The sequence below is a fragment of the Colobus angolensis genome, unplaced genomic scaffold (genome assembly GCF_000951035.1).
Source record: "Colobus angolensis palliatus isolate OR3802 unplaced genomic scaffold, Cang.pa_1.0 Scaffold71, whole genome shotgun sequence".
Taxonomy (NCBI): domain Eukaryota; kingdom Metazoa; phylum Chordata; class Mammalia; order Primates; family Cercopithecidae; genus Colobus; species Colobus angolensis.
This window is the reverse complement of record NW_012120821.1, coordinates 10,799,543-10,824,181: the sequence shown is the minus strand read 5'-3', so window position 1 is coordinate 10,824,181 and position 24,639 is coordinate 10,799,543. Positions and strand designations below refer to the sequence as shown.

Below are 24,639 nucleotides of genomic sequence, written 5' to 3'. Positions count from 1 at the left end.
AACATGGATTTTTCAAGAGAAATATATTGTATATACAGTGATGGATAAAATGGTGAGGGAACATGTTTTGAAATTCTACGTAAGAAAAATGAATTAAGTATACCTATAACAATAGAGATATTTCTTTAAAGCTAAGCCTTGAGTATAACAACTTAAGACATAGAATAGGATCTATAGCACAATATTACATATACATATATTAAAAAGATACACACATACAAAACAACATTACCTTTCTATTCAAAAGTATATAGCAAACACATTTGAGTGGGTGCATTTGGAGGAAGGGGAATGGGAATGGGATCGGGGATGTAGGAAAAAATAAAATGAGAGGGGCCTGCCTAAACCAATGAGGATGGTGTGTCAGGAAGTGAGGGAGTGAGAAACTTAACTCTCTGCATTAGAGATATGAGAAGAGTTGGGAGAAAAGGGCTTATCAGGGACAGAAAGCAGAAACTAAAGACTAGAGCTAGTCTTAAGCATTGATTCTCTGTGTTTAGTCTTTTTTTAAGCCGGTGTCACACAATTTTAATTACTATATACAGTTTGTTCTCCCTCATTGATATATTTTTTCAGATTTCCTTTAACATTATTGTCCATTTATTTTTCCAAATACATTTTAGTTTTTTTTTTTAAATTTTAACTGAACCCTGTAAAGTATCATACTTGTATAGCGATTTCAATATATAAATATTAGAAGTAGGCCGGGCACCGTGGCCCACGCCTGTAGTCCCAGCATTTTGGGAGGTCAAGACTGGTGGATCACTTGAAGTAAGGAGTTCCAGACCAGCCTGGCCAACATGGTGAAACCCTGTCTCTACTAAAAATATAAAAATTAGCCGGGCATGGTGGTGAGTGCTTGTAATCCCAGCTACTCCAGAGGCTGAGGCAGGAGAATCGCTTGAAATCAGGAGGTAGAGGTTCCAGTGAGCTGACATGGCGCCACTGCACTCCAGCTTGGGCAACAGAGCGAGATCTTGTCCCCCCGCCCGGCAAAAAAAAAATATTAGAAGTATTTAATAAAATATCTGAAATAAGCTGAACAGAATTTTTATCTTTTCTCTCTTTAGCTCGCTAGAAATCAGGAAAGCTGCCTAAATCTAAGTTTCCTAAAATGTTAAGGGAAAAAAGTCATATGAGAAGATTGGAAAGAGGCATAGATTTTTGTTTTGAACTCAGATTTTCTCTAGAGAGATTTATTCCCAGATAAAAGATTGTTCCTACCCTATGGCCTTGATGTTCACACCTAGATGAGTGAGACAAGACTACTTTGGAAAATTGTTTGCAATAATGTCAGTATAGGAAGCATCTGTGGTGAAAAAAAAAAAAAAAAGAGAAGCCAAGGACACAGCGGCTTTTGAGGCTTGATATAATTGCATGAGGCTAAAACCCTCAAAACTTGTAATATCTCTACCCATAGATCATTCAAAATGAGTAGGCTAGGAGGAGGTCTGTGAGAAGGAAAAATTGGAGAAACAAGTAAGCATGTGGACACATGTACATAGATGGATTTTTCTTTTTACTACTCTACTGAAATAACACTCCTCAGTTCATGATACTCAGCTGAATTAAAGTGTAAAGGGTATTAATTCTTTGCTTTCCCAGAGGAAAGACACTGACGATAGTGATCATGATCTGTAAGTAAATTTTTCCCCATTGCTATATCACTGAAATAAAACAAAAATTATTGATACATTAAGATAAATTGTAAGCATTTAATAAGGACTACAGTAATCTGTCTTCTTTAGTTGAAAAGAGAAGAATGGCCACATCCTAAATTCCATAAATACACGTATATGTATTTAGGCCTTAAGTGCTCAAATGTTTGCAAAATTCTAGCTTTGAGAAGATTTGGAATATCTCAGTTGAAGGAAAAGTAGGGAAGCAGGAGCAATGAGGAATGGGTTTGTTAAGTGATTAATCAGCATTATTATGTTTTCAAATAATGCATGTTAATTATGTAAATGACTTTCTTAGGTGTTCTTTGGACTGTTGGCTCAATAATAATATATTATAAATTATTATTGTGATGGATAGATAATGAATAATATATAAGGGAAGTCATGCAATTATTACTATTTTGAGGCCTTGCATTCAAAATTAATGGAATTATTATTGTTGTGTCTCAGTCATTCAGATTATAGTAGTTGTACTACAATGCTATCAAGAAAGATAGTGATCTAAGAAGTGGATCCTTTTTTTTTTTTTTTTGACACAGAGTCTCGCTCTGTCGCCCAAGCTGGAGTGCAGTGGCATGATCTCAGTTCACTGCAACCTCCACCTCCCAGGTTCAGGGGATTCTCCTGCCTCAGCTTCTCAAATAGCTGGGACTACAGGTGCCCACCACCATGTCCGGCTAATTTTTGTATTTTTAGTAGAGGCGGGGCTTCACTATGTTGGCCAGGCTGGTCTCAAACTTCTGACCTCAAATGATCCACCCACCTCGGCCTCCCAAAGTGCTAGAATTACAGGCATGAGCCACTGCCCCCAGACAGAAGTGGATACTTTTGATTCTAGACAATTCACATTCTGAAAAATAGTGTTTTACGTTACATACACACTTTAACTTCTAAAGCAAAAGATAACATACAAAATAAAAAATCATTTTGCCTACCATAAATACCCCTAGGATCCAAAGTAACACCAGAATAGCTTTCCCTTTTGACACCTTCTGGCTAAAATAAAGGCAGAAAACATTCAGTTAAAAACATAATTAAGTTTATATAACCTGAATTCCCTGGATCAACTTTTCTGGACCACTTTTCAAACTGAAAAATTATTTTTCTTGGAAAAGGTAAACTATGTATAAATACTATAAATACTTACATGGATATAAGCAGCAATAAGATTTTATGGCTATTTGCATACTGACCAGAGCAAATGCTTAAAAAGAAGTTATTTATAAGCTCAGATAATTGTTCTAAGTGCTTTATATGTATTAACTCATTTAACTTCTAAAAACCTCTATGAGGTTGGTGCTGTTATTACTCCCATTTGACAGATGAGGAGACTGACACACATGGAAATCAAGTAACACTGTCACACTGCTAAGAGGTGATGGAGCCAAGATTCAAGGCCAGGCAGCCTGGCTCCAGAGTCTGCATGGAGCCACAATGCAAGGATGCATGGGAATGTGCTTTGCACAGAATAAGTCGGTACATGTTTACTGAAGTGAATTTCATAGCTGAAAACAGAACTTAGAGAGTGAAGAACCAGGAAATCCAATCTGTCATTAACTGGCCATATGACCCTTAGCAAGAATCTCGTCCTTTAAAAAGTACTATTATTTTTAATTGGTAAATCATACTTATATAAAAATATTAATGTTAATAACGAATACAATGAACAGACTGTGGGTAAACTGTACTTTAACAAATGATACTTTTATTCTTTTTTCGGCCTGTTTATTTGTTTATACAATGGAAAGTTTTCTAGACCGTAAGTTCTTTAAATTCAAGGGCCATGTCTTATTTATTGTTTTATCTCCAGTTCCTTGCATGATGTCTGGCACATAGATTTCAAGACACATTTTCTGAATGTATTAAAGGGGGGAAAAAAAAAGCCTGTGTATCAATTGTACCTGTGTACCGAAAAAAGACTTGTACCAATTGTTAAAATTAGATATCTCTGGGTATGGGAATTACTGATGATTTTTATTTATCTGTCGTTTTTCAGTATTTTATATTTTCTACAAGACAAATGTTATTGTTTTATTAAAAATTTTTAAGCACAGTTTCAGACGTATAGAAAAATTGCAAGAATAGTACAAAAAACATCTAGAATAACCTCCACCCAGATTCCTTAATGCTTAATGTTTTGTTAAATTTACACTATTGTTTCCCCTTCTCCCTCTTTCTCTGTCTCTTTTTTGCAATAATTTAAGCATAAGTTATTGAAGTATGCTTTTCTTACCACCACTCGTAATGATTTTACTAAGATTTCTTTTCCAAACGAAGTCTCCAGTGAGAAATTGATGTTCTGAAGGCCAATTTCCAGAGGAAGCACAGTAAAGGTCACCAAGTGATTGGAGGAGCCCTCTACTTTCTGGCGCACACATTTGGAGGACTTTGTGCCCTGATGATCAATGACTGGGCTTTCCGAAGTGCAGATTCCCTCCACAGCAGACATTTTAACACAGAACTGAAATAAGAGTGAAGAATTATATCAAAATACCTTTTTTTTTTTTTTTTTGAGACAGAGTCTTGCTCTGTCGCCGAGGCTGGCGTGCAGCTGCATGATCTCAGCTCACTGCAACCTCTGCCTCCTGGATTCAAGCAATTCTCCTGCCGCAGCTTCCCAAATAGCTGGGATTACAAGCATGCACTGCCACACCCAGCTAATTTTTGTATTTTTAGTAGAGGCAGGGTTTCTCCATGTTGGCCAGACTGATCTTGAACTTCTGATCTCAGGCGATCCGCCCACCTCAGCCTCCCAATGTGCTGGAATTATAGGCATGATGCTGTAAATCCATGCCTGGACTTGAAATATTTTATGTCTAACAAAGTTTACCTTAAAATAATCCCTTAGATTTTAAGGCACAGCAGAAAGTTCATTTCAGATTTCCTAACATAGACACACAAGTCGCTGTAGAGTTTAGCAATGCAAAGAGATGTCTAGAAACGTCAACACTGTCTCAGAAACATCTTACTATTCTTAGACTGTTACCTACTAAATTAGGTACAGGGCTCATGCTATTGTGGTAGCACTTATTACTCTGTCTCTTTACATGGTTTGTATTTCAGATAGTGGAAGCCTTAGGCTCAGGTACCTGTTCATTTTCATCTTATTCGTTTTTATATCTGGCCTCCGGTATTCAATAAATGTTGGTTTCATCAAAGACTGAAAATTCCCTATATCGGCTTTCAAGGCCCTGCCCATTATGCCCCAGCTTACTTTTCTAATTTTATCAGCTTCCCATTTGTACCCCATTTTACAACTAAACTCTGGCTCCAGAAAGACCTGTATTCAAATTTTGGCCTTCCTCTTATTAACTGGTGATGGAAACTGGTTGCATGAACGCTCTAATCCTCCATTTCCTCATCTTTGTAATAGGAATTATAATAGTGCCCACTGACTTCTGGCTCAAATAGCGAACATTTTTCATCTTCCCTCCAAATTCTGGTGAACTGATAGAATTGAGAACTATACCCAAAAGAATAAAGCCATAAAATCCAGAATAAATCAAGCAGGTAAACAAGAGAGAGCATCAGCTATTCAACCACTAATTTTGAGGAAGTTCATGAAAATAGAAAGTTCCTTTTCCCTCTTAACTATCTTCTTGGGAGACAACCACCAGGGTGGGAGAAGCCAGAGCAAAAGACTATTGGATCACCAGCGGCCAATGATTTCCTTAGAACAGCAGGGGAGGGTGGGGGAGGATAGATATAGAAGAGTCATTTAATACAATTCAGCATAATAGAATTACAAAAACTCTTAGTAAATTGAGACTAAAAGGAACTTTTGAAACTGATAGAAAATATAAAAAAACAGTGGTTCTGGTTACAGTAATAGACAAATAGCTTTCATTGGGTGACCCTTCTGTAAAAATAACCACAAACTCTAGACAAGATATATATTAAAACAAACAAACAAACTACCTGCAGATAATAGAGAGTGGGAGGGAAAGTGACCCTTGGGAGAAAGGAATGACACCCAATAAGTGTCCTGCTTTTTATAGCTTTACCATGAGGGCAGGCCCACTGGTGCCTTGGAGTGGCTAAAACCCCAGTAGAATCTGACATCATACTGGTTTAGGAACTAGAGGACAAAGTAGGGAATAGTTACCACAGCTGAGTAGTGAAGGAGCTCCAAGTTCTGTGTATAATCCTTGCTCAAACCTGGCTGACCCTTTACCTATGCACAGCACAGATTTCTAGCATCCAGCTACGGCAAAAATACTGAACTGAGATTTCAGAGTTTGGAAATGAATCCAGTCAACTGCCTGCTAACACACACACACACACACACACACACAAGAAATCTTCAGAGGAATGTAATAGAATCCAGAGTCTTTATAATATTTTTATCAATAAAGTCCAAGGTTCAATCCAAAATTACTAGATAAAAAGAAATAGGGAAGTGTAACCCACACTCAAGATGAAAGGTAATTAACAGGAAGTAACCCCAAAATATCACAGATGTACATGTTTCTTATTTTGATATGATGCAAATGCACTGATAATTTAAAGATTAAACAAAATATGGCAGTATAGTGACACGCACAACACTTTAAAATGCCGTCAAGTTGGCTGGGCATGGTGGTGTGCACCCGTAATCCAAGCTACTTGGGAGGCTGAGGCAGGAGAATCGCTTGAACCCGGCAGGCGGAGCTTGCAGTAAGCCGAGATCTTGCCATTGCACTCCAGCCTGGGTGAGAGGGTGAGACTCTGTCTCAAAAAAAAAAAAAAAAAAAAATGCTGTCAAGTTATATATAATTGTGTCACTGTAAAGGACATGCAAAAGAGATGGCAGGCTAGATTTGGTCCATGGTCCATAAATTGCTGACCCTGATTTAGTTCATAAAGCAAAAGGATAAAGAGATGTAAAAGATTCAATATGGCAGGTCAGTTTCCTTTTATTAATTTATAAATTCAGGACAGTACCTATGAAAACCCTATTATAACTTTTAAAGGAGAATTCAATGAACTAATTCCACAGTTTATCTGGCAGAGTAAATGTGTAAGAATAGCAACATCAAAAACATTTGAAAAATAAGAATACCAGAGAGTACTTGCCTAATAGATATACAATATAACCACAAATCTATGGTACTTTAAACCAGTGTGATACTGATGTAAACAAAACAGAGGAGAGAACCTACAAATACAAAACAGAGGAGAGAATCTATAAATATAAATCTATAAATAGAGAATATATAAATCCACATATATGGAAATTCAATATATATGGGGGCAAGATGACATTTTAAATCAGTTGGAAAAGCGTGAATTCCTTAACAAATACTGCTGGATCAACTGGCTATTTGGGATTAGATCCTTATTTCAGATAAAAAAACTAAATGCTCGCAGAAAGCTATAAAAGTACTATAGAAAATACGGAAAAAACAGTTTTTCAGAAAAACATTTTATTTTGGGTTCAGGGGCACATGTGCAGGTCTGTTGTATAGGTAAATTGTGTGTCGCAGGGGTTTGGTGTGCAGATTCTTTCATCATTCAGGTAATAAGCATAGTACCTAATTGGTCATTTTTTTTATCTTTACCCTTCTCTCACCCTCCACCCTCAAGTAGGCCCTGGTGTCTGTTGTTCCCTTCTTTGTGTCCATATATACTCAATGTTTAGCCCCCACTTATAAGTGAGAACATGCAGTATTTTGTAGAAAAACATTTTTAAAACTTGCAGTGAGAAAGAATTTCCAAACACACAAAATTCAAATGACATAAAGGAAAAGATCTACAGATTTGATAACATACAAATTAAAAACACTAATAACAAAGTTAAAGACAAGTAGCAGATTAAATACCAGCAACATTTATAATCAATAAAAGATTTATAGCTATAACATAGAAAGTGCTCCTGTAGACAATAATAAGTACATTTGTTGAGTACTCACTATTGGCCAAGTACTATATTTACATGAATTAGCTCATTTAATCTTCAACTATGAAATAGATACTATTATCATCCCATTTTTCAGATGAGGAAACTAAGCAAGAAGAAGCTAGGTAACTTACCCCAGAAAAAAGTAACTCAATGGAAAGCAAAAGAAAGGATATTAAAATAGTACATAGGATATCATAGAATACATGACAGAAGAAATACGAATGGCCAACAGACAAATGAAATGAGGTTCTACATTGCTAGAAATCAGGGTAGTGAAATAGAAACATCAGTGACTTATCACTTGTGTCTGTCAACTTGGCTAAAATTTTATGTGTGTTACCAAACAATACATAGTGCTTTCATGTTTTTAAATATTATGTAGTTGTATTCATTGTGTATATATATTATTCTGCCATTTGCTTTTTTTCAGCAATGTTACATTTTTGAGCTTTAATCAAAATGATGCATGTAGTTATCTAGTCCATTCATTTCAATTTCTGTATAAGTGTTCCTTGTATGAATAAAAGAAAAAATGTTTATTCCCCCAAATTATAAGAATGTGAGGTATCAAGGCTACCTGCATACAGTTGGTAAGAATGTCAATTGAGGTAGCTCTTTCGGAAGATAATTATGGCAATATTTATTATCAGAAGGTAAAATGTCCATGCCCTTTAGCCCAGTTAGTTCACTCCAAAACAAAACATCTATTCTACAGAAATATACGTGTAGGAAGATATGTATGCATAAATGGAGACTTTGCAAAATAAGTTATAATAGTGAAAACCTGGAAATAACCCAAATGTCTTTAATAGAAACATGGTTCAACAAATTATAGTATACCCACCATGTGAATTATTGTGCAGCCATTAAAGTAATGAAGTAAATCTGTATATACTGATATGAAAGGATGTCTCTGCTAATATTATTGGTGGAAACACAAATTGCTGAGGCAGTGTATATATATATATACACACACACACATATATATACACATATATATACACACACATACACAAACCTATTTTATATGTCTAAGACTAGGTGAGCAGAGGAGCCCCTGCTGATGTCAATCCTACAGTTGAGCAGAGTTTGGCTGTGACCTCTGTGCCTTACCCATCTGTTATGCCCACCTATTTATGTGTCTATCTTAAATTACAATTTTATGGTTTAAGAGTGGCACCTCCTTAATCATCTACCAAAATCCTTTGGTAGCCAAGATCAGTGTGAGTTATAAAATTATGTTCAGTCTGTTTTGATGAGATGAGATGGTCTGACTGTCTTAGTATCTCAGTTTCCAGGCTTCAAACCAATCTTGAATTGGGATTTTGAGACATAAAAACCACTACAGGAACCTGATGGAGAAATGGCCTTTGGTACCTCCATCTGAATTATGATTATCTAAAATTCACGAAGCATTCTGTCTGCAGAAAAGCTAGTGGATTTGAAAGCAACAATGTAAAGGCAACTTTCTGGCTTCTTAATTGAGGTCCATCTCCAGACAAGGGAGGGCAATTCCACAGGGCTGAAGATGGTGGCATGATTCATAGGATTTACGCAAACCCTGTGAGTAAATTCTAAGGAAGAGAAATAAGTAACATTTTGATTTTATTTCTATAAAAATAAGATGATACTGGTCGGGCACAGTGGCTCATGCCTGTAATTTCAGCACTTTGGGAGGCTGAGGTGGGCGGATCACAAAATCAGGAGTTTGAGACCAGCCTGGACAACATGGTGAAACCCTGTCTCTACTAAAAATACAAAAATTAGCCAGGCGAGGTGGCACATGCCTGTAATCCCAGCTACTTGGAAGGCTGAGGCAGGAGAATCGCGTGAACTTGGGAAGCGGTGGTTGCAGTGAACCGAGATCGTGCCATTGCGCTCCAGCCTGGGTGACAGAGCGAGACTCTGTCTCAAAAAAAGAAAAAAAAAAAAATCGTCAGTGTGGTAAATTGATTACTTAAGTTTATTCCCCATTTACATCCTGTGGCCAAGTAAAATTTGTGTGTGCATTGTGTGATATGTAGCATTACCTGATGAAACAAGTTTATATGGAAAAGTTCATTTTTACTGAAAATTAAAATTGTGAAAAAAAAAGAGTGACATTTCTTAACATGAATTGGATTGAAAAATGAAATTGGCATTTCTATGACAAAAAGTACGTCTGATTTTGGCTGATTATTTTATCAATGAGGACTGATTTTTCCAGTTAGATTATATGGCAAACATATTACATAAATTGAATAAGCTAAATGTGAAGTTCCAAGATATAAGATTAAAATATATTGATAAAGGGGTAATAAAATTGACACTATTTTTATTTTATCAACCTTCCTGATAATATTGGGTTAAACAGCAATGCCTACCTCTATAAAAATGAAAAATAAGAACAGAATTTATGCCAAACCCTCTCTCATTTCTAACAATAAATAACGTTTATCCATAAATATGAAGCCAATTGAGAGAAAAATTTCATTTATCTAATGAGAAGATAATTTTTTTTTTTTTTTTTTGAGACAAAGAGTCTCCCTCTGTCACCCAGGCTGGCATGCAGTAGTGCAATCTCAGCTCACTCACTGCAAGCTCCGCCTCCCAGGTTCACTCCATTCTCCTGCCTCAGCCTCCCGAGTAGCTGGGACTACAGGCGCCCGCCACCATGCCTGGCTAATTTTTTTGTATTTTTAATAGAGACGGGGTTTCACCGTGTTCGCCAGGATGGTCTCGATCTCCTGACCTCGTGATCCGCATACCTTGGCCTCCCAAAGTGTTAGAATTACAGGCGTGAGCCACCACTCCCGGCTGAGAAGATAATTTTTTAAATAAAATTTTATTTTTTACATTTAATAACTTTAGAAATGTATATGTTATTTTATCAATAGTATACTGATAATAATATTTGTAATGATACATAAATCCACATATCATTTGATACTTGGAATTTTACAATCATGAAATTTTAAAATATTTCACTTTCAATGTATATGCATATTTTTGTTCATTAAAATATAATAAGGTGATCAACAGAAAAAATTCAAGCATAAAATATATAACATTAGGGGAGTAAAACGGAAATATGAATTCATTGAGGAAAAGGAATGATATGTAATCTGTTGTTAAGAGCTTGTCTGAGCCCAGGAGCAGTGGCTCATGCTTGTAATCCCAGCACTTTGGGAGGCTAAGGCGGGTGGGTCACTTGAGGTCAGGAGTTCCAGACCAGCCTGGCCAACATGGTGAAACCTGTCTCTACTAAAAATACAAAAATTAGCCAACCCTGGTGGCATGCACCTATAATCCTAGCTACTCAGGAGGCTGAGTCATGAGAATCGCTTGAACAGGGGAGGAGGAGGTTGCAGTGAGCCGAGATCGCGCCACTGCACTCCAGCCTGGGCGACAGAGCAAGACTTGATCTCAAAAAAAAAAAAAAAAGAGCTTATTTGAGCATTTAAAAATTGTTTGCTATGGTATTTGGACTCTGCTATACATAAGTCTGATAAAACAGTTTTATTTTAAGATATCGATATTTAAATATTTTAAAAGTAATAGATTGCCATCTTTTAAAAAATGTTTGATGAAAATTTTAGATGCCAATTTTAAAATGTGTCAAAGGGCAGAGCGAGACTCCATCTCAAAAAAAAAAAAAAGTGTCAGAGGGGTACTTAGTTTTTCCAAAACAAGAGGGTATGTAAGCAAAATTTTAGGAAACCACTGAAATTCTAACCTCTAAGATAAAGTTAGTCTTTTAAAAAAATATAGCTAGAATTTTGGAACACATTGAATTATCAGGCAAAGTTTTGTGATTGTGATTTTCAAATCAAATCAGTCAGCCTATCATATAATTCTCTTTAGGGGTGTGCTGGCAAAGAGAAGATAAATGGTGGGTCCAATTATGGTTGGAATTGTATCCTGGAGTGAGAAAGGATCCAGGGAGTTGGCATAATTTTAGTCAGTGTGGTTTTAATGATGGCTCGTGAATTCTAACCTGAACAAGGAGTAAAGTAAAAAGTGCAGGGAAGTAATGGACAATAAAAGGGATTGAGTTAATGGATTGAAGGTTTCAGTGATGCTGCTGACCCAGAGCTACAGAAGTAATCTGGTGAATGAGTTAGGAGGACAGGAAGGAGGTTGTCACTGGATGGTGAGATGTGAGATGTCTGAAATCAAGATTTCAGAGAGGATGATAAGATCTATAAAGTGAAGATGAGTATGAATGGCTAAAATGGAGGAAAGGAAAGGGTTGTCAGAATCAAGGAGATCAAGGAACTCTGAGTATAGGCAAATAAAGGAACTAAATATGAATTCATCCTTCTCTAGACGTCCATAGCACATGGATTATCTTATGCAATTTATTCTTTCAATTGAAGTTACATGAATACCTACTTGTCCTTCCTCCTTTCTTCATCCCTTTACTTCACATGCCTACACATCTAGTACAATGCACATTTTAAGTGTTTGGTTTCTATTGCTGAACTGAGTTGAAATTTTACTTTTTTGTGTATGGTAATTCCACTAATAGAATTCTCTAAAAACCAGAGAATGTTTCCTTTATCCCATAAATATTAATGCCTACTTACCTGCATCCCAGAAGTCCTATAGTTGTAAACAGTTCCTTTCAACTGGACCTGTTCTCCTCGTACAACAGAATATGGTATATTCATTTCCAGGAAGACATCTTTGAACACCTTTGCCTTAATAGTATCAGCAACACATATACCTTCAGCCCAAAGTGGAAGTGAAGTAGAATCATATTAGGAAATCCCTATAATGCTTTATTGGTATTAAAATTTCTCACATTTGCTTTACTTCAAGGAAAAAAGAATACTAGACCATGTTTTTCTCTGAACTCTCACCTCATGCCCTTGAATTTTCTATTCATTGATCTTAATTTCAATAATAATTAGTATTAACAGAAAACTTCATTTGTTCAACAAATAGTTAATTCTATTTAAGGCATGACAATACTTATTAACTAATGCACCAAATCTTTTTAGATATTCATTATTGGCTCCTTTTTTAATGAGTATAAAATTTTGATTGTGGAAACCAAGATTTTAAAACAAAAGTAGCAAACAACAAACAAAACCATTCCTGAAATTATTTGGAAAGCATCTGCACTTAATCATCACAAAAATCAGCCCAAGAGAGGTCATTTGTTTGTTTGTAAGGCTACACAAGCTCCCAGTCAGTGAGAAAAGTGAAGGAAAATAAAGACTTGAGGCTGGGTGCAGTGGCTCAAGCTGTAAACTCAGCACTTTGGAAGGTGGACATGGGAAGGTTGCTTGAAACCAGGAGTTTGAGATCAGCTTGGACAACATAGCGAGACCCCTTCTTCATTTACAAAAAAAGGGAAACAGGAAAAAAAAGAGAGGAGTGAAAGGAGAAATCAATATGTAAGATGTTGGCACATCCAAGTCTTTTGGTAATACATAAAAAAAGAATATTTTTTAAAAATTGCTACCATGTAAGTCCTGGGTAAACTAAATAGATACTAACAAAGAATTACATCTTGCTAATCATATCACTATTTAAATGCATATATCACTTAAGCCTGCTTACCACTGTTTGAAATGCCAACACCTTGAATTTCCCAGGTAGTTACAGAATCAGGTAGGGCAAACTGCAACTGTTTTCTGGAAGTTAAAATGTTGATATTCAAATACAGTGGAATATTGATTAACCCAACTTAACAGAGACATCCTTTAACAGTATTTTTGCTCCAAACTACTTTAGAGAAAGAAAAAAACTCACGCGATGAAATCACATCATTAAGGAAAACCTCATCAAGAAAAATATATTCAGTAACTCTCCTATATATTGCATGTTTTTAGACATTGCACCACTATGATGAGAATTCAAGTTCAGCAGGATGCCTTTGAAACATTGCAAAATCCAAGCATACAAAACAAAGAAAAAACTATGTCATGAGTATATTCTAAAATAGGGAAGCAAAGTGATTCACGTTAGCACTGCTCAAAACAAAGCTGACATAACTAAAAACTGCTGATTATGATTAAGCTTGTATATTTATTTACAGCTATTGTCTACCAACTTTGTATCAGGTATAGTGCTGAGTACTGAGTAAACAGCACTGATAAGATATAGTCCTGCTCTCAGGCAGTTTACAATCTAGTGGAAGAAATAGTTAAGTCAATAAATTATACTGCACTGTAATAATTGTACCAATAAGGCATTATAAGAGTTAAGAGGCAGTGTGCATTCATTCAATACATTTATTTTCAGTATCCTAAGCCAAGTCCTGCATATAAAGCAGTAATCTGAATTTAGTTCACGTCCTTGAGGTATTTACATTTTAATGTGTAAGACAGGAAAGTAAAGAAATCATTATAATACAATGTGATTCACACAACAGGGTTAATTGAGGGTGTAATTAATCCAGTCACTGGTAGGGTGGGGGAGCAGTGGCCAGAAGGTTTACTAGAGGACCTGCTAGCTAATGGGTAATGTCAGATGAAATGGACAACAATTGTGTGGAAGAAGGATTAGAGAAGACAAGAGTAGAAACAAGGAGATGCATGAGGAGACAACTGCAGGGCTTTGAACTCATTCCTTGCCTTCTCATTGGAAAACCAGTGCTTTAAGCCCACCTAAGAAGAGTATGGCTCGAGGACTCAGTACATCACTGTTTTCAGTGATATAGAGGAAGTGTTTCGCTAAAATGTGTTGAATAAAAAACTTCAAAAGGAAAAGAACTTTTCTTCCTGTTTATTAATGTTTGTTTTATAGTACAGATATTTTAGGATAAAAATAGTAGCTTAATATAGTGCATAGCACATAGTTGTGTGTAGTAAATGCATACTGAAGTCAAATAAAATTAAATGGAATAGTACCCTTCTTCATTCTGACCTGGAGCCAATCACCACTGCAATATACATCAAAAAAATAAAAATTTAAAAAAGCAAAGCAAAACAAAACAAAATTTGATCAAATTGCAGGATCATCTTAACTTTTACGCAAGCTATTGGGAAATGGGTAGTTTCCAGATTTTTGGCCATAATACTTGCATTATCCACATTTCTTTCAAGGAAACATGAGAGAAGTATAATACCTTCTGGGAACAAGATGAACTTCCCATAACCAGCTTTCTGGAAAATAACTCCGAATTTCTGGCTTGCTTACTGGTAACAGGGTCTTCATGTCTGGATAAAAAAATCATATTCAATTATGGAAAAACAATATAAATTCTACTTATAGGTGAATTTAAAAATATGGCCATTAATCTGTAACTTGAGCATTTTCTGAAAGGTAAATAAAACATTTTGTTTAATGCTTCCAAAATAGAACTATAGGCAGGGTGCATTGCTCATGCTTGTAATCCCAGAACTTTGGGAGGCTGAGGTGGGCAGATCACCTGAGGTCAGGAATTCGAGACCAGCCTGGCCAACATGTTGAAACCCCATCTCTACTAGAAACACAAAAATTAGCTGGGCATGATGGCGAGTGTCTGTAGTCCCAGCTACTCAGGAGGCTGAGGCACGAGAATGACTAGAACCTGGGAGGTAGAGGTTGTAGTGAGCCTCGATTGCACCACTGCACTCCAGCCTGGGTGACAGAGCGAGACTCTGTCTCAAAAAAACAAAAAACAAACAAACCAAAAAACTATAAAGGCCTTAGGATTTTTCCACTAATCGCATTGGCAAAACAAAGCATTAAATATCTTTAATGATTTGTTTCTTAAATTGCTAAATGTTTAGTATTCCTGAGATTATACAAGATATTGATCAGTCTATAAAGTTATTTGCACTTGTATAATTGTAATAATTGTGTTTATAACAGAAAAAAAGGAGGCTTTATATGATTCTTTGCCTTCTTTAACTTGGCAATTTGTTTATATTTACTTTAATAAAAATGGACAGAACTTCTGTTTTCATCTAAGACACATTAATAGAAAACCAAACATGGCATGCAAAATAACAGTTTTCAGACAGTAGAGCATAAGCAGAACTGTGATCTCTGAGAGAAAGGAAACAATTAGGTGAAACCTAAAATTGCCCCAGCTTACTGCCTAGAGGCAGTTTACAGATTAGGGCAGGGAGAGGAATACAAGGAGAGCCTGATGATTTTGAAGACTTGTGGCAACACAGATGGGAGTTTTGCAAGGCCAAGTTGTCTGGAATGAGGAGCAGAGTTCCAGGAAGGAGGGGGCTGCAGAGAGAGACTTCTATCCAGCTGAAGCCAAACCAGATGATTATAGCTGAAAAATGAAAAAACATACGAGAGGGGAGAGCAAGATGGCTGAATAGAAGCCTACACCATTTGTCTTTCCTGTTGGTACACTAAATTTTAACAACTAACTACACACAAAAAGTACCATCACAAGAACCGAAAATAAGGTGAGCAATCACAGTACCTGGTTTTGACTTTACATCACTGAAAGAGATATTGAAGAGAGCAGGAAAGATAGTCTTGAAGCACTGATGCCACTCCTCCCATATCCCCTCGCAGTCACTGTGAAGTGTGGAGAATCTATTTGTTGGGAGAGGGAGAGTGCAGTGATTCTGTGGCTTTGCATTGAACTCAGTGCTGCACTGTCACAGTGGAAAGCAAACCAGGCTGTACTCAGCTGATGTCTGCCCACGGACAGAGTATTTGGACTTGCCCTAGCCAGAGGGGGATCGCTCATCCCAGTGGTTGGAGCTTGAGTTCCAGCAAGCAAGCCTCCCCACTATGGACTGGAGTGCTCTAGGGCCCTAGGTTAACTTGAGGGGCAGTCTAGGCCACAAGGACTGCAATTTCTAGGCAAGTCCTAGTGCGCTGGAAGCCCTCAGGAATACTAAACATTTAGCAATTTAAGAAACAAATCATTAAAGATATTTAATGCTTTGTTTTGCCAATGATATTAGTGGAAAAATCCTAAGGCCTTTATAGTTTTTTGGTTTGTTTGTTTTTTGTTTTTTTGAGACAGAGTCTCGCTCTGTCACCCAGGCTGGACAATTAGACAAGAGAAGGAAATAAAGGTCATCCAAACTAGAAAGCAAGAAGTCAAATTATCCTTGTATGCAAATGATATGATCATATATTTGGAAAAACCTGAAGACTCCACCAAAAAAACTATTAGAACTGCTAAATGAATTCAGTAAAGTTGCAGGATATAAAATCAACACACAAAAATCAGTAGCATTTCTATATGTCAATAATGAACAATGTGAAAAAGAAATTTAAAAAGTAATACCATTTACAATAGCCACAAATAAAATTAAATACCTAGGAATTAACTTAACCAAAGAAGTAAAAGATACCTACAATGAAAACTATAAAACACCAATGAAAGAAATTCAAGAGGACACACAAAAAAAATGGAAAAATTTTCCATGTTCATGGATCGGAAGAATCAATATTGTTAAAATGTCCAAACTTCCCAAAGCAATCTACTGATTCAATGCAGTCTCTACGAAAATACCAATAACATTCTTCACAGAAATAGAAAAAAAAAATCCTAAAATTCATATGGAACTACAAAAGACCAGAATAGCCAAAGCAATCCTGAGCAAAAAGAAAACAAGTGGAGGAATCACATTACCTGACTTCAACTTATACTATAGAGCTATAGAAACCAAAACAGCATGGTACTGGCATAAAAGCAGACATATAGACTTATGGAACAGAATAGAGAACCCAGACAAATCCATACACCTACAGTGAACTCATTTTTGACAAAGGTGCAAAGGACATATATTGGAGAAAGGACAGTCTCTTCAATTAATGGTGCTCGGAAAACTGCTTATCCATATGCAGAAGAATGAAATGTGACCCTTATCTCTTGCCATATACAAAACTCAAATAAAAATGGATTAAAGACTTAACTCTAAGACCTCTAACTATAAAACTGCTACAGGAAAACACTGGGAAAATTCTCCAGGACATTGATCTGGGCAAAAGTTTCTTGAGTATACCCCACTACACAGACAACCAAAGCCAAAATGGACAAATGGGATCACATCAAGTTAAAGAGCTTCTGCACAGCAAAGGAATCAATAAAGTAAGGAGACAACCCACAGAATAGGAGAAAGTACTTGCAGCTACCCATCTGACAAGAGATTAATAACCAGAATATATAAAGAGTTCAAACAACTCTACAGGAAAAAAAAAGTAATACTCCCACTTAAAAATGGGCAAAAGATTTGAATAAACATTTCTCTAAGACATACAAATGGCAAAAAGGCATGTGAAAAGGTGCTCAACATCAGTAATCACCAGAGAAATGCAATCAAAACTACAATGAAATATCATCTCATATCAATGAAAATGGTTTTTATTCAAAAGACAGGCAATAACAAATGTTGGACGGAATGTGGAGAAAAGGGAATACTTGTACACTGTTAGTGGGGATGTAAATTACTATAACCACTATGGAGAACAGTTTGGAGTTTCCTCAAAAAACAAAGAATAGAGCTACCATATGATCTGGCAATCCCACTGCTGGGTATATACAAAAGAAAGAAAATCAGTACGTTGAAGAGATAGCTGCATTCCCATATTTGTTGCTGCACTGTTAAAAATAGTCAGGATTTGGAAGCAACATAAATGTCCATCAACAGATGAATGGATAAAGAAAATGTGGTGCATATACACAATGGAGTACTACTCAGCCATGAAAAGAATGAGATCCTATCATTTGCAACAATATGGATGGAACTGGAGTTCATTATGTTAAGTGAAATAAGTCAGGCACAGAAAGACAAAATTTGCATGTTCACACTTACTTGTGGGTGCTAAAAATCAAAACAATTTAACTCATGGAGATAGAGAGTAGAAGGCTGGGAAGGGTAGTAGGAGGATGTGGGGGATGTGGGGATGGTTTATGGGTACAAAAAATAGAATGAATAAGACTTAGTACTTGATAGCACAACAGGGTGTCTATAGTCAATAATAATTTAATTGTACATTTAAATGTAACTAAAAGAGTATAATTGGATTGTTTATAAAACAAAGGAGAAATACCTTAGGGGATAGACACCCCATTTTCCATGATGTGATTGTTACTTATTGCATTCCTGTATCAAAGTATCTCATGTACCCCTTAAATACTATTTACCCATACAAATTTAAAAATTAAAAAAAAAATTAAGAGGAAAAAAAGCCAAATCCTCCCTCCAAAAAGAAAAACAACATATGGACTAGATTGTTTATTAAAATTCTGCTTATAATAAGCAAATATTATTAGCCAGGCATGGTGGCAGGTGCGTGTAATCCCAGCTACTTGGGAGGCTGAGGCAGGAGAATTGCTTGAACCCGGGAGGTGGAGATTGCAGTGAGCTGAGACTGCGCCATTGCACTCCAGCCTGGGCAACAAGAACAAAACTCCGTCTCTTAAAAAAAAAAAAGCAAAACAAATATTGGAAAACAATCTGAATCTTAGACATTGTACATCTCAATGAATATATTTCTACAAACATAAATTTTGTGGCCATTTACCAAAATTATGATTATTAGATATTGCTTAACAATAGGGCTATGTTCTGAGAAGTATGCTGTTAGGTGACTTTGTTGTGTGACCTTCGTGGAGCGTACTTACACTAATCTAGATGGTATAACTTACTACACATCTAGACTATATGGTATGGCCTATTGTTCCTAGGTTACAAACCTGTTACTGAACAGAATACTGCAGACAACTGTAATGCAATGGCAAGTATTTGTACATCTAAGCATATCTAAACACAGAAAAGTTACAGCAAAAATATGGTATTATAATCTTATAGGATCACCGTTGCATGTGTGGTCCATCATTGATGAAAATGTCATTATGCATCACACATATGTATAAAACAGAAGCTATCATTTTGCTTTTGTTTGTTTTGTTAAAGACTATACATAGGCTGGGCACAGTGGCTCACGCCTGTAATCCCAGCACTTTAGGAGGCCGAGGTGGGTGGATCACCTGAGGTCAGGAGTTCGAGACCAGCCTGGCCAATATGGTGAAACCCCGTCCCTACTAAAAATACAAAAATTAATCAGGTGTGGTGGCAGGCGCCTTTAATCCCAGCTACTCAGGAGGCTGAGGCAGGAGAATTGCTTGAACCTGGAGGCAGAGGTTGCAAGAGCCAAGATTGCACCACTGTACTTGAGCCTGGATGACAGAGCCAGATTCTGACTCAAAAAAGAAAAAAAAAAAGACTATATATAAAGTCCTAAAAGCTCTGAAAACATATTAATGAGAGTTTTATAAATTCTGGAAATAAGTATTGTAGTTGAAACTGAAATAAGACATCAACTTTTATATAAGTACACTTAACCTTAGGCTAGATTTAGAAATCTTCTCCTGTATTTCATCAATGTAGATATAGACAGAATTTTTAATGGTTATAATATCACAAAAGCATAGAATTGTAGCACTCCCAGGCATATTGGAGAGGATCTGGTCAAAGCTCCTTGCTTGAGGCTCAGAGAGGATAAATAACCATTCAAGTTTATGGGATGACTTGGCTTTAAGGTTATGTCAGGTCTTAACTCTGGCCTAGTGTACTCTGCTCTGTACTATACCTCTTCTGATGCCCAAAAATGATGGAATTTTTTTTTTCTTATGGACATTTACAAGTTATCTTTTCTACTTTCAATTCTAAATAGATCATGAAAACTGCCTTTCTTAGCAGCATAAAATTACACAAAATTCCCCGTGTTGAGCAGAATTCTGATAGAAAACATCATACTTACGTAGCCTTCCCAATTGCATGTCTTTATGAGAGTTATTAGCACGGAGCTGGCTTGCGACGACACAACATTCGGTGAAAGCTTTGACGCATCTCGGCCCTACGCTAATCCGTGCAGCTCGCTGCTCACAGGTTTCATCATCATTAATACGGGCTCCATCGTAACAACATCTCTTCACTACGAAATGTTTATATTTAGCAGCTGAAATGGTAATAATGCAAGTGTTCTTGATCATGCAGAGTCATAACATCTCAGGCTTCGAAGGTATCTCAAGGGATACCTGGTTTCTATTGCTATATGACACCCCTACCCACAATAGTCACGGCTAGTTGACTGTCCAGACTCCCCTTGGAACTATTCTAAGAATGGGGAGAACGTGACCTTACCAAATGGTCCATTCCAGCTCACACTAAACAGTTAAGGGGTTTCCTGCAATTAAGCTAAATACAAACTCTTGAAACTGGAACTTTGGGTTCTGCTGAAAATAAGCAGAAAAATATAACATAGACAAAGAATATAAAATATTTTTTTAAGAAAATAAGTTAAATATCCAAGAAAGCTTTAAATATTTGAAGATAGCTATCATCACTATACAAATATTTCCTTCTTCAAGCTGCACATCCTATTTTTCAAAAACTTCTTATATAACATGGTTTGTGGACTTCACCCAGTAGCATTACCCTTCATTGTTAAGTGCTCAGATTAGTCAGTGTCTCTCTTTTCATATCATTAGAATGTAGAATAAAGGTTAGAATTAAAATAATTCACATACAAATGGAAGAAACTATTATACTACCATAGGCATATTAGTTGAACTCAATTTGCTGACTCCCAGTTTGATATTCTTTCTACAGTTACATGGCCAATTATCATAACTGTTTAAATAATTATTTTAAAATAATTCTCACAAGATGTATTTTCCAAAGAATAATGCTACTAACAGTTAAATATATGAAATAGAAGTAATAGACTGCTAGGTATGTCCCCAAAATAGTCAAATTATGGATTTTGTCAGAATAAAATGGAAGGATATGATTTTAATTGCTAGATGAAGTTATCAGAGAGAAAATATTTATGACAAATAAAAGCTAATATTTTGGATTTTAGAGCTAGAAGTAATAAAGACCTATTTCCTTAGATTAAGGCTATGACAAATGAACTACTAGACTTTATTTGGATTAATCTTTCTGAGAGAGATAAGCTAGACCTCCATACATATTTTTCTTTTCATCCATTCTATTTCAATTAGGGGAATTTATATAACATTTAAATTTGTCAAGTTTTTGAATGATATGACCATAACCTTTTTACAATCACATGAATCTTAGGGTACCTATTTCTTCTATCTTCTTTTGCAGCATTCTTCTCGGCCTGATAATTTCTTTACAAGGTTCATCTGGTTTTTCAAAAAAAAAGAAGAAGGATTAAAAAGGAGATAAAATCTCAAAAAAATGCCATGAAACTATTTAAGTATTTAGAACATTCACAAGTCATTCATTAACAAATATTGAGGGGCTACTTTGGATTAGGAACTGTGCACCATACTTCTTAATATGACTTGTTTTATCTTAGTGGAGTTCATGATCTAGTGTCATATCGTTTGACTTATTTTGTCTGAATTTGGTTTTGAATCCTGCAGCCTTTCTAATCCACTGATTCCAGAGAAATACCTAAGCATTTAGAGTGAGTGATGCTTTTGTTGGGTATGCTATTTTTATTATTTGCTCTTTGTGCTATATTATTGCAAATATAACTATGAATACCATAGTATCAAGCATAATTATGAACAATTTTAAAACCATAGAAAGAAGATGATTAAGACATGGTTACTATCCTTAAAGAGCTCCCGATGCAGTAGGTGAGACAGGACTTACAACGACATGTAAGAATGCGCAATGACATAATGCTGTTCTATTACTTATAAATAGATCTAGTCCCTGCAACAGCCTCCCTATTAAAGGAGGAGGGAATTATAAATTCTATGTGGGGAAGAGGTCTCGTAGAGGCGATGATTCTTACGTTGCTTCTCCAGGCTAATGAAGGGGAAACCAATCCCAATAAATAAAGGCCCAAAGGTGCAAAATAGCATAATGCCACTCAAGAACTCCACTTGGTTCTGTAGAGCTTAAACATAACGTAAGGCACAGCAGGGTAAGAGCTAGTTGGAGAGAGCCAGTGAGAAGATCATGGAAGGTTTTGAGTACTACACTAGAGAATTCGTACTTTTTCTTGAAGGCCAGTGAAACATTTTATACAGGTGAGTTATGTAGTCTTGGCATTCTAAGATCAGGGTACAGAATATTTGGGAAGAGGGATAAAAATGAGATCTGGGAGGCAAATGATCAATGGGATTTTCAGTAACAAACATGCTGAGCATTTTACCATTTTCTTGGGAGTCATCTGCATTTGCATTAGTGAGGAAGGTAAGTCCAGCTAGGTGGAACACATTGGCATTGTTGAGGCCACCACCTGCCCCACAGCCCAGATCACTCTTCTCTAAGAATTGAAATACCTGTCCAGAAAGGCAGAATGTTGAGCCCATTGAGATGTATAAATCATTCCTCTAAAGAACTAAAAGGTACTAATTGTTACATGGTTATCACAAACCAGTGAAATACACAGATGATATTTTTCAAATGATCAAAGACAAAATTTCCCAACTTTGTTTCTAAGTTTGTCCTTTTGTATTTATAAATACATAACTATTCAAAGTTAAATGAAGAACTAAGTCTTAAACAAATAGCTTTGATGAGGACTTCATTAGAAACTGATGTAGAGTGTTTTGTACATAGAATGAATGCTGCAATCAATATAATGTTCCAGATAAATAAATAAATAGGTATGAATGCCTGAAGGACTGAATTAACAAAGAAATTAATTTTAAGTTGCTTTAAAAGCACAACTTTGTGCATTTTGGTGGGGATGTCCCTACGTTCTAAATGGGTGAAGACTTGTTTGGGCAGGCTTATTCATTTTAATTTTGACCCCAAATGTTCTTTTCTCTCCAAATATTTTTTAATTTTACAGTTTCTCAGTCCTTCCTTCCTTGTACAAAGAAATTCAAGCCTAGAAAATAATAACTGTACATAGTAAGATAAATAGGAACTTATGAGAATTGAATGATTTTTAAATTCTTCTGTGCTATGGATTTCAATGAGAGTTAAAAAAAATATCCAAATGTTACCTATACAGATCTTTCCTGTGCTGATACTAGCTACTGTAACTGCCATCAACACCCTACCCTAAACCTCCAAAGTATTCTGATAGTAATTTTTCCTCCACGAATGTAATGGCTACCATGATCCTATATTCTTAAAGTGCTTACATTTACATTTGAAAAACAAAAGAGGATTGACCTGTGCTTTGGGAGCTAACATAAGGATGGTTTACCTTCCTAAAAATGAGTATGTTGAGTAGATTATAGAAAAGCAGGCCTAGCCTTCCCTTAGTTATTCCCCCATATCCTAGCCTGGTGACCACACTTCATGCAACACTGCAGTGAGACATGCATTACTTAACTCTTTCCAAGGGCTTTTTGGCTCTTCTTTGGACTCCATACACAGCGCTGTCCACTGCTGTTAATGCCACCCAGGAATCCATCCCAGTTACCATATTAAGAGACACAGTTTGGCCTGGAGAATATGTATCTGCATCAGGAGACAGACGAACCTAAAAGTTCATTTGAAAAAGAAAAGGAAAGATCATTTGTATAAGACAAGACTTTTCAGAAGCAGCTCAGACTTTGGCAGCCTCCTTCATTAAAAAGAAAATTCAGTTGCGACTTATAATTTGTGGCTTACCTGGAGCTGGTTGCCACATTTTTCTTCAATATTTAACCAGACTGAATCAGACACTAATTCTGCTGTCTGCTCTCCTGTGACGATGTAATAGACCAGGAGTCGGGATGAAGGAACCATGTTCTGTGTTACTGGAATGTTTATACTTTGATAAGATGCATCTGAAAGTTTCTCCCTTGTGCCAAAGTGGATAATTTTGCCCTTGGATAAAATCTAAAAATAAACAGTAGCAGCAACAATAAGTAAAAAATAAACCAACAAAAACAAAACCTATGCTTTAGGATGCAGCCTGGAGCTGGAGCAGAAATTACGTTAAAGAAAAATAAAGTTAGGCCAGGCGCAGTGACTCATGCCTGTAATCCTAGCACTTCGGGAGGCCGAGGTGGGCGGATCACTTGAGGCCAGGAGTTCAAGACCAGCCTAGCCAACATAGTGAAACACCATCTCTACTAAAAATACAAAAGTTAGCCAGGCATGGTGGTGCATGCCTGTAATCCCAGCTACTTGGGAGGCTGAGGCATGAGAATTGCTGGAACCCGAGAAGTGAAGGTTGCAGTGAGCTGCGATCATGCCACTGCACTCCAGCCTGTGCAACAGAGCAAGACTCTGTCTCAAAAAA

The 24,639-nt window shown here is 36.4% G+C and overlaps 1 protein-coding gene across 1 annotated transcript in view; it reads right to left on the bottom strand.

The window, feature by feature from the left end:
- Window positions 1–24,639, bottom strand: part of C5 (complement component 5) — a 100,082-nt gene that overhangs the window by 42,498 nt on the left and 32,945 nt on the right. Inside the window, exons 13-22 of the mRNA XM_011927429.1 lie at window positions 24,024–24,233; window positions 23,743–23,892; window positions 22,606–22,735; window positions 21,557–21,619; window positions 20,227–20,424; window positions 14,621–14,711; window positions 13,111–13,184; window positions 12,129–12,268; window positions 3,913–4,140; window positions 2,615–2,675 (exon numbers count right to left, since the gene is read on the bottom strand). Coding sequence (XP_011782819.1) covers window positions 2,615–2,675; window positions 3,913–4,140; window positions 12,129–12,268; window positions 13,111–13,184; window positions 14,621–14,711; window positions 20,227–20,424; window positions 21,557–21,619; window positions 22,606–22,735; window positions 23,743–23,892; window positions 24,024–24,233 — 1,345 coding nt within the window. The remainder of the gene's footprint in view (window positions 1–2,614; window positions 2,676–3,912; window positions 4,141–12,128; window positions 12,269–13,110; window positions 13,185–14,620; window positions 14,712–20,226; window positions 20,425–21,556; window positions 21,620–22,605; window positions 22,736–23,742; window positions 23,893–24,023; window positions 24,234–24,639) is intronic.